The 11,384-nt window shown below is 44.8% G+C and overlaps 1 protein-coding gene across 1 annotated transcript; it reads left to right on the top strand.

Moving 5' to 3' along the window:
* Positions 1 to 754: 754 nt before the first annotated feature.
* Positions 755 to 8,766, top strand: LOC128440685 (protein FAM131A-like). The gene is given in 5 exon segments (XM_053423468.1): positions 755 to 839; positions 989 to 1,171; positions 6,724 to 6,855; positions 7,966 to 8,021; positions 8,023 to 8,766. Coding segments are annotated over 5 exon segments (1,044 nt in total). The 5' UTR covers positions 755 to 769; the 3' UTR covers positions 8,626 to 8,766.
* The last annotated feature ends 2,618 nt before the right edge of the window (positions 8,767 to 11,384 follow it).

The following is an 11,384-nucleotide window of genomic DNA, read 5'->3' as shown; positions in this document are numbered from 1 at the left end:
AGCATTTGTTTTGTTGCTGTTATCAGCGTTATATTGAGTTGAATTACAGAGCTTTTAATTTGAAATGTTATGAACTTGAAGACTGTGTCAATTGTCGGACAGACCTGAAAAAGCTGACATGTAATGAATGAAAATAAGCACCAGTTCAGTATATAATCCAAACCTATATATAAAGCCCACATGTGAACAGTTAAAAGTACATTTTTTGTATTCATTTTGGAGCAACTGAGGTTGAAAGAAGTCAGCTAAGTTTCCTGAACACGCTGTTGGATTGCTAATCAGCCAGCAGGCTAGTTTAGCGAACAACTAAACCTAACATGTGCCACCAGTATCCCTAGTTTGTTGTTTCTGCTCGTCTATATAAAATAGTATGCAAATCAAATGCTATAATATGCTCTGCAAAATGCGCAGCCCACATGACTCCAGTCCTATTTAAGAGTAGCTGCTGAAAGAAACTATTTTCAGTGCTCTGAGAACTGTGTGTGTGTGTGTGTGTGCATGTGGGCGCCTTGTTGGCATACAGCTGGTCTTATTAAAACATTGATTGGTGTGTAAGAAGAAGAAATACATTCAATGAAGTAAACTGAAGCAGTTAAAGTCCTTTGAACTCGAGAGGGGTTCCTCCTCCATGAAAAGACAACAGAGGGTTTTTCCAGTGAGTCACAGCAGGATGTGTTCAGCAGCTGGAATCTGAGCCGAGCCGCAGCAAACACTTTCACCAAGTTTCTCTTTCTCGTCATTGCAGGTGAATGTTGATGACACCATTGAAATGTTACCAAAATCAAGAAGAGCTCTTACCATCCAGGAGATTGCTGCATTAGCACGATCCTCCCTGCATGGTGAGTGCAACATGTAACACATAAACACATCCCTGCATGCACTTTACATGCAAACACACTCAGAACATTTGTGTAGTTCAATGCAGATGCTGAAATTGTGGGATATGTTTGCTATGTTAATGCATCAACCCCTAATGTTTTGCTTGTAGGTATTTCCCAGGTAGTGAAAGACCATGTGACGAAGCCGACGGCGATGGCGCAGGGCAGAGTGGCCCACCTGATAGAATGGAAAGGCTGGTGTAAGCCTACGGACACTCCAGCAGCCCCGGAAACAGACTTCAACTCTTACTCGGACCTCACCGAGGGAGAGCAGGAGGCTCGCTTCGCTGCCGGTAAGACTGACCTCTGTGAATAGAATTAGTTTATTACCTAAACTTTGTGCCCAGCTCTGTAAAAGTGCTTTTTACATGCCTGTTTGCTAGTATATCTGAAAGAGGAAAAGAGTTTAATGTTAAAAATATATTGGATTAAGGAAAAAAGGCATAGGTAAAAGACAGTATACACTTTTTTTTAAGAGTAAAGGAACTCCCATAAGGCATTGTGTAGTATCCCTCTCTAATGACTTCCACCGTGAAACTGAATTACTGACGAGTTCTTTGAGCAATGTGGTCACACTGAACAGATTAGATTTCCACCAGAGCACCTTCACATGTTCCTGGCTGGACCATCAGATCTCAACAGTGTGGTTCTGGAAATAAAAATCCCAAACATTTTCTGAAAAGAGATTTTGATTATCAGCCTTAATATTTTAACCATCCAAGGTTGACTTAGCACAAGCTACGGAAATGTGAAAAGATGTTTGCTCCTTTAGAAGCCAAGGTCCTTGTAATGTCAACCGTTTTTAAGAAATACTTGTTTTATTCTGAAGAACCACAGCTTGAAGGGCTTGCTGTTAGCGAAAATCATGTCAGCTATAATTTTATATTTCTCTTCTAACAAGCTGCAGTTTTATTGAGATGAGGAATAATTCCAGAGGTTAAAATCACAACATCAAAGTCAAATTCACGAAGTAGGACGACGGCTGGTAATCAAAACCTCTTTTCAGAAAATGTTTGGGATTTTTATTTCCAGAACCTCACTGTTGAGCTCTGATGGATACAAACCTTCTCCAGAACCACAGTAGACATTCTTCATCTGGCTCCTGATGATGAGATGTGACATGACATGAAAATGACATGTGAAATAGGCGGACTGTTCCTTTAAAAACTAATTCCATCTGACAAGTTTAAAAGGTCTCTGACCTGCATGTCCACCTTTCATGCTGCATGTCAGATTAGCCCCTCGAGAGCGACAGCAGCACACGTAGAGCCCCCCCGCTGACCTTATCTGAGTGTTGAGATTTGATCAGAGTGCAGAGTCGAGACAACGTGGCTGTTTATTAATTCCTGGTGTAAATGACAGGATCCAGATGAGATCTCCAGATACAGATCCTGTTAATAGTTCATGTTAATCGTGGGTCGTCTGATTCTGCAGCTGTGCAGCCACATGTCTGTTGCCCTCAGCTCTTTTCCTCCACACATACAGACGGGTTGTGTTCCTGCTCTGGTCTCCTCTCTCTTCCACTTACTTCATCTTTTTCTTTTCTTTCATTTGCTCCTGCCCCCTCTGTTTATTTCCCTCCTCTTGACGTCGTCCCCTCTTGTAATGTTCCTCTCTGCCTTCTGTCTCTTTATCTTCTCTTTTATTCAGTCGTTTTCACCCCATCCCTCCCGCCGGCTCTCCCTCCGTTCTCTCGCTCGCTCCCTGCAATGCAGACTCTCAAGGTTAATTTGCACAGTAAGGTTTTGCTCCTGGCTAGTGCCACAGTGACGGAGCGATTTTCCTCCTGTGCCTCCTCTGTTCTCCTTCCCTTTTTCTGCCCTTTCTTTTATCTCACTAGTTACAGGTCGTATCCACTCTGCTCTAAGATCCATCTCCGTTTTCTTTGGTTATGCAAAGTTCAAACTACTGACAATGACTTCTCAAAAAGGAGGAAATCGATATATTCTTCTTCTTTTTAAACTCTGAACCTTGCCATTCACATCAAACGTTGCTTGGTTGCAAATGAAACCAAAATCTTCTGCAACAATTCTATAGTAAGCTTCCTAACAGTGGGGCTGGTTAGGGAGTTATAACATTACAGTGCTCATTCCCTCATCAGCTTACATCAACACCAAGCAGCCTCTTCACCGGGAACCTGCCAGTTGGGGTGACTCCTTTTATTGTGTCAACTGTCCCCTTGACACATTCAAGTCTCATTCCGATGGTGGTTTTACTGTGGGTGACTGGACACACTGTTTGAATGTCAGTGAACACACTAGTGAAATAATGGAGTGTGTACAAATTGGTTCAGTTATTCTTTGGTATGAAAAATGTATAGTTACAGTAGAATACACTGGTGGGTGTGTGTGTGTGTGTGTGTGTGTGTGTGTGTGTGTGTGTGTGTGTGTATCGGCAGAAGTAAGTATCAATAGGACAACCCTATTGACACCTACACACACACACACACACACACACACACACACACACACACACACACACACACACACACACACACACACACACACACACACACACACACACACACACATACTGGCTGGCAGCCTTGACCGACCAAGGCTTATGTCACTCTCTCTGTGTGTGTGTATGTGTGTGTGTCTGTGCGCGTGTGTGTGTGTGTGTGTGTGAACATGAAAATGGTAATGAGGAAATTTTGGCTGATCCTCACAAATTAAAAGGCTGTTGAAGTTTAGTTTTAGTGTTAAGGGTAGAATTACATGTAGCATAATGTTGGGTTTGTCATGACGGTTACAGTGCAGCTAGTGAAGTGAAGTGTTTCTCCACACATAACACAAACAGTTATTGCAGGTGTTTAAGTAGCAGACGGCATTTTGGCTCATCTCTATTAACAGCTATCTGCATATGAATGCAGATCAATATAAGCTGATTGTCGATGCTCAATATCTTGGTCTATAGGTTCTGCCTCTTTTTCACTCCACAGACTGTTAACTTGCGAGCGAACAAAGCTGATTGGTTAAACTAGAAACAGAAACCAGAAAGCTCTTGGCCCCAGTATCTTGTCCCTCGCCTACAGATTCTGTATCTTTCAGAATGTGTTTTAATAGATTAGGCAAACTGAGAGTGCCGGTGTAGAAGAGGTGCTTGACCTGCATTCAACAGATGACAAGAAGCACGATTCCAGTAAATCACTGAAGTTGATCCATGTTTGCTGGATAAGTTAATATCAACTTAAGAATTGATGACATCTCAATGTTTTTTCAATAGCTTGTGTCCAGAATGAGTAAATGCAGGTTGTAATTGAACATAATGCATTTAACACAAGACAACGTTCTATAATCATCTGCATGAGTTACTGATTCCTTCTAACCAGTCAGTTACCGATGAGATAATATAAGAGCTAACAGATATAAGACAATATGTCTGACCTGATTTTCTCTCTGGAGAGTTACTGGGCCTGATCTCAGGTTCATACATAGAGAAGAAGAAGAAGATTTTGAGACTCTGTTTCTGTGTAGGTGTACGCCTCCTTTACATCACATCCTGCCTTAAGGCCTCTTTGTGTGATATATGGGTCAGTGTCATATAAACCTACCTCCGTAATATAGGTCAAAACTCTGCTCCTTTCTGAGTTAAAGGAATTACACAAGGCTTTCAAAGGGGAACACAAGAGCAACACGCACACTTGCATTTGCCAGAAGATGTGCCAGTGTGTGTGAGGAGAGTTCAGAGCCCAGCTACAGTGGAAGATGAATAACTCCATCGATCTCTCTCTGTGGGAGACAACGCATGAATACTGAGCAATAACCAGAGAAAGAGCCGGAGACAGGGGGAGGCCGAGGAGAGTGAGAGTCGGAGAGATAGAAATCAAAATGAGAAGTGAGGGACCAGGCTGAGAGATTGCAGGGTGAAAGAAGAGGGAACGGTCGGAGCGAGGAGGGTGAGGCGAGTCGATAGAGCGTTTTATTGAGAGAGAGGCGATTGGAAGAAAGGCGTGACATGAAGAAGAGAGCGGATGAATAGAGAGGAATACAAAACAAATGGATTGAGGTGACAAGGGTAAGCAGGGAGGTAAAGTGGATTGGTCAGCTGCTGATGGTAATTGTAGTTGATTGGTCACTTGGACTTTGTGGTTTACTGGTTCTGGCTCGTGCTGAGTCACCTCAGCCAGCGCACTCATCTCGTCTCTTTGGCTACGTGTGTGTTTGACATGCATTTGGTTATTTTTACACAATAAATAACCAATACAGTAATTTAAGTATTGTAAAGGAAGTTCTCATTCTGGGCAAACAGGGAAATCTGATCTATTTTTCCATGGTCGCATTTTTAAAATCCAGGCTTTATTTTTATTTGTTATTTCCTCCAGGAATTAATGATTTGTTTATGCATTTGTTTGTTTGTCAGCATGATTACGCAAAAACTGCTCAGACTGTGGATACGTGAGGCCTGATCCAAGCAGGATCCCTTTACACTTTTATATCAGTTTCTTTGATATTGTTAGATGGAATGTATTTCAACTTTTAAGTCGGCAAGAATAATTTATGGATCGTACTGAAAAAATCGGACATGTTTATGGGACTGATATTTATAAATGTGTGTAATTTACCAGCAGATACAAATAAATCTCCAGCTCTAGTGAATTTAAATAGTTAATTTAAATTTCATAAGATGGCAGTTGGAGCCGGTTGAGGTATTAACTCTACTAAGGGACCTTTTAGATGTTTATGGCATTATGATGCTACAGTTGAAGTGGAATTTCCTGCAAAACAAAATAGCACACAGGGAGACAATAGCTGTGTCAGGGGCTGCAACCGTGTATTGGAAAGATGTGGTCTACCTAGACAGTGAAGGCCTAACCGAAAGAGACGGTCTGGAGGATTTCCATGCCCGTGCTGCTGCTGCCCAAACAGGAACAGAGCTGAAGTAGATAACTCCTCAAAATGTGTATTGTTAACTCTTTGGGTGCTGGCACTATTTGTCTGCAGCATTTGAAGGAGCTTTTGATATTGGACACTCTGGTTCCACTGTGACGCAATCAGTCTTCAAATGCAGCCCCCGCATTGAGACACAGCAAATTATGAAACTTGTAACTTAACGTAACACTAACATTGGCATTTATATATCTCATGAGAAACAGGCTCATGTTTTATCCCACCTGTTCCTGTTCCTGGTCACAGATGCGTGTTCACTCATTGTAGGCGTTTCCTCCTTCACTCTTCACTGATCATAAGCAGCAGATGATGAATATTATTCAGATTTTTCCAAATCCAATCTATTCTTTTTTTCCAGCCTGTGCAAGTCGGCTTTCAACATGAAGAGTATTCAGGATGTGTCGAATTTTCTCTACAGTAGATGGACATGCAGTTAAAAAAATGTCCAAATAAAAAGACCAAAGAAGGAAATGATAGCTTCAGTTGAAAATCATACACAATCTGATCGTAGCAGGGTGGAGAAAATGATATCGACCTGTTGTACGTTCTGCTTGATTTACCTTGTGAGGCATCAGGCTACACACGATTACCTCCGCTCCATTTTCTGTACCTGCCTTTAATAAGTGATCAATCATTATTTATTATGACTTGAAATACAGTGTTTAGGCTGTTGTGACTTATTTTCCTCCTGGTGTTTGCAGCAGTGACACCCAGATATCGTCTGCGCAACAACAGGAGTGCAACCTGCTTGACAACACCATCCCACACTCAATAACCTCCATCTCAAGTGACTGTCTCCGACCAGTCCAACGCCACACTGGGCTCGCTGCTCCTCTCACAGACCAGCCAACCAAACCGAAAAGAGCAGGAGTGACACGGCACGGAGACCCAATGGCTCGCCGTGATCTTGTTACCATGCCAACCGTGTCTTTACTTGCGTCTGTGTGTGCTCCTAGGTGTGGCGGAGCAGTTTGCCATCGCCGAGGCCAAGTTGAGGGCCTGGTCCTCTGTGGACGGAGACGAGTCCAACGATGAGTCATATGATGAAGACTTTCTGCCTGCCAATGAGCCCACCACACAGAGCACAGGTACGTGCACACACACACACGCACACACACACACACGCACACGCACGCACGCACACACACACACACACACACGCACACGCACGCACGCACACACACACACACACACACACACACACACACACACACACACACACACACACACACAGCCTCCCACACCCTCACCCCTCTCTCTGTATCTTTCTTTGTCCCAGTGCCCTAGTTTTCATCCTCTTTTTTTTGTTCCTCAGCGCAATTTGATATCCCCTCCTGCAAGTTTAATATAATTTCCTCTGCTGCTGAGACAGTGTCTGTGTGAGGGGCCTGTGAATGCACAGTGTTTCTGACTGTGTGTGTACATGTGTGCTTGTGTATACCAATGCTTTCTTTTTGATTACACTTAACCATATATGTATCTTCATATAGTGAGTCATCCATGGCCTGTTACTCCCTTCCAGGCCCTGGAAGCAGTTTCATATATTCCAGCGTCTATGTGAAATTAATCAACTCTATATGAAACCGGATCCGAGTCAAAAGACATATTTCATACTTTTTATTTGTGTGGATTGCTTCCTTGTTTCTCATATTTCCCCACTATTTTAATACCCTATTAATAGCATGCAGCCCCTACCGATAACTTCAGGGAGAATCTGAAGTTTGATGCATGTCTGATGTAATTGTCGGCATGGCAGGTTTTCAAAATTGCACTAACAAAGCTTTTCAATAGTTGTATACTAACAAACATTGAATGACATTCCCTCCTCATAGATTATGTGCTGCATTGTTTGCATCCATAAAATCTTTTTTTCCTACCATGTGTGTTTCTACCGGCAAATATTAGTTAGAGCATGAAACTAGTTCATGTGTTGTTCAATCCCATGACACATTCGAGGCCAGCTCATGAAAACGTTGCTCTATAGCAGCACTAGCAGTCCTAAACTTCACAGGGTTCCTTTAAGTCAAATGTAAATAAAGATTAGTATGAGTGAAGTTTTTCAGTCCTGCTACAGGCACTGTCAGTTACTGTTAACATCTGATGCCCACTCACACAGTCAGTATGCTCTCAGGTCAGCTTGAAACTCTTATCATTGTTCTTCAGGACTCCATGTTCACAGTCTGCATCTGTCCCTCTAGATGTGCCATCATGTCCTCCCTACTTGAAGGACCTGATCCACAGCCAGCTTTGCCAACAACCTTGGCCTGCGAGGACCCTGCTGTGAGGGTGGAGGCGGCGGCGGAGAGGGAGGTGGCAGCGGAGAGCCCTCCCCCACGGCGGGCTCCCCGGACACCCTGTGCTCCAGCCTGTGCAGCCTGGACGAGCACCACCCGCTGCTGCGCGACCTGGGCGGCCACAGCTGCACACACTCCCACAGCAACGTCACTGAGCTCGTCGCAAAGATCCTGTCGGCGCTGCAGGGAGGGGAGGAGCTGCTGGCCCGACTTCAGAGGGTGGGGCAGAGCGGGCTTTCTGGGGGGGACTGTGTCTTCCAAAGCCTGGGTGGGGGAGGGCGAGGCATCAGGCCATGCGGAGGTCAGGACTCTCCTTGCATGTCCATGTCTTACTCTGAGACGTACCTGTCACCCGGCGAGGAGGACGACACCCCCTGCAAGGACTACGAGGGCACCATGTGCCAGGTGGAGGCGGAGGGCAACAGGGTGGAGTACCCGCCGGACTATGACCTCCGCAGGAGGGTCTCTGACGTGGCCTCCTCTGGTGTGGTGTCGCTGGACGAGGAGGACATAGAGGAGGAGGAGGAGGAGGAGGAGAGGGCAGGAGAGCCAAACAACCAATGACTCCTCTCTTCTCACCTCAGTGTTTTATTCATCCAAACTCTATTTTTTGCATCAACGTCCCCTCTCCTCCATGACGTCTTTAAAGTTTGAAATGTTTTGTCCCTCCTCTGACTGACAATGTGACTCATCCGTCTTTGCCTTACTTGCAGCATTTCATCTCCTCCCCTCCAGCACACACACCTGCTTCGTCCCCCTTCGATGCAAAACTTTCTTTGAAGGCGTCCAAACAATCTTTTGTATCAGTGTGAGAACGGGAGCCTCTGATCTGGGACCACTTGTGGTTTGCAGTTTCTGGCCCCGCCCCTCCCTGTTCAAGTGACTCCAAAGGCGGATGCCACCACCAGGCAGACAGAATGACTGAGTCCAAAACTCTGACTTATCTTTGCATGTGTTTTTGCAATTGCTGAAATCGATGGGCTGACCCGGTCCTGAGCACGGTTTGTAATCTCAGCTGTTACGTATAACCCCGCCCCTTTTCTCCCCCCAGCATCACCCATGGGGGGCTGGGCAAGTCGACACTGCATCCTGAGATGTGCCCTCACCCCCCCCCCCCCTCCCCCCTTTGCAAGAGACGAAATAGCATCCTTTTGGGCATGGCTTGCTGAGTATGCCAAACTATGAAACCCTGTCGCTACCAATTATGAGCAAATGCTGGAATGTCTTCAAAGTGACAGGGCATAGTATGTATTTTAAAATAACAAAGATTTAAAAAAGATTTGTCACAAATGAAATGATAGAAATTATATGCTTTTATTGTACTAGTTTTCTATCACTCAAACATGTTGTGGTTCACATAAGTCCGAGAAACATTATGCTGGACGTCTGTCATGATGATCAAATATGGCGACTGGATACTTTCGGGGTTCTGTGGATTCCTGCGTGGAAGCCTGGAGAACTCCGGTTATCTTTAAAAAAACAACAACACACACACACACAGCAGCAACGACGACAACAAACACAAAGCGAATGTTCCTGAGGTGACTCTTTCACGCCAGCTGTTTGGCAGGAAGTAGGTTAAACTGACAGAAAAACATTTTTCTGTGACGAGGCGAGAGCTGCATCGGAGATTTTCTATATTTTTGTATGCGTTGTCTTGCTTGATCTCTTTGCCTATGCGGCGTGCCAGTGTATGTGGTTTTTTGCACGAAGCTAATGTGGCTGTAGATTTCTCCTTTTCTTCGTTATCACTGTGTGATATAGTCTACTGGGAAAAAAAAGTAACAAAACAAATGTGAACAAAAAAGTTTTTATTTTTGATTTCAAAAGAGGATACTGTGATACGGTTTGTCGTTGCCATTTGTCATGATCCCCGTGAAGAGCGCTTGTTTTTCTTTTGTATAAATTTCAAAATGCTCTTCGTCCTCTCCCTTCATACTGACTCGTGAAAAGCTTTGCCTTTTATTCTATACCTTCCCTTCTTTTCTATGATGTCTGCAAAAAGGGCATGTTTATGTGACACATGCAGAATCTTCCATCTCCATGGTGATGTGAGGAGCCCTGTCGAGGTTCTCCAGAGGGACTGTCATTCATACAACTCAGGAAATCCCATTGGACCAGAGCATCAACGCATCCCGCCCACTCACACATAACTCCACTAGACCCCTCCGTGTCTGTGTGTGTACATTTGTGTGGATTTTTGTGTGTTTGTGGATGAGAAAGTCGGTGTGCATAGTTATTTTCTACAAATAATTAAAGCACAGATTCAGTCCCTGCATCCTTCTTTCATGTCTGACCGTTTAGAAAAGCGACAATGTGCGATTTTGTATTTTCTTCGTTCTGTGAAAGTGTGTGTGTGTGTGTTTACGATTGCGCGTGTGTGTATTGTATTGTATGATGTCAGCAGGCTCCTCACGCTTGCACTGTATTCCCATTCCAAAAGCCCTCCAATGCAGCGATTCCCTTTAAAACAGTGTCATTGGAGGCTGATCTTTTCCCAGTAGTGGAGATTAAATAAAACAGCTAACACTACGTACAACAATGAAGCTTTTTTCGAAAATGGAAATAGAGAGTCTCAGTCCGCAGAGGTGCAAAGACAGTGACAACTCAGGGGGATCCATTGAAGCTGTGCCTTTCCTTCGTTACCTTTGACCTCCCCAGTTGTACCGTCATCATCACTGCATCATCTCTTCTGTCACTCAGGCTGCAGCTCGGCCTCCTTCTCCTTCTCTCTTCTTAAATGAGCAAGAGCGGAGTCAAACTGCTGCTAACATCCGCCGGGCACCGCCTCCAGAAACCCTGCTGCCTCTCCTGCGTGCATCGGCCCAGTGGAGCTGGAGGTTACAGAGGACCGATTTGCGTCATTGTCCTTTCGGCTGACATTAAAGAGCCCGGCGATGCTGGCGAGGCGAGGTTGTGCGTTTGTCCGGGCGCGGTGACGCGAGTGCAGCATTGTTTGCCCCCACCCTCTATCCCCCACTCGCTTTGTCCACCACTGTGCTTTTTCTCTGTCTGTCTCTCTGAGGGTCCCCCATCCGGTCCCCGGGAAGTGTGCGTGAGATGTGTTTGTGTATGTGCGAGAGAGTGAGAAAGAGAGAGAGAGAGAGAGAGGGGTGGAGATGTGTTGCTGTGATACATTTTGTATTCACCTACTTGTCTCGTCGTCGCTCACACATCCTCATGAGTGTGTTTTCATTTCTGTTCCTCTGAGGACGATAATCTATTCACTCGTTGGCTCTTCCCTTTCCCTCGACCCCGTCCTGAATCTAACACTAATCCCTTTGTTGAAGTTGCTCATCGGTGGATTTCCTCATCTATTTGTC

Source organism: Pleuronectes platessa, chromosome 5 (assembly GCF_947347685.1).
Source record: "Pleuronectes platessa chromosome 5, fPlePla1.1, whole genome shotgun sequence".
Taxonomy (NCBI): domain Eukaryota; kingdom Metazoa; phylum Chordata; class Actinopteri; order Pleuronectiformes; family Pleuronectidae; genus Pleuronectes; species Pleuronectes platessa.
The sequence above is the reverse complement of the archived record's forward strand: the minus strand, read 5'-3'. Positions and strand labels throughout refer to the sequence as shown.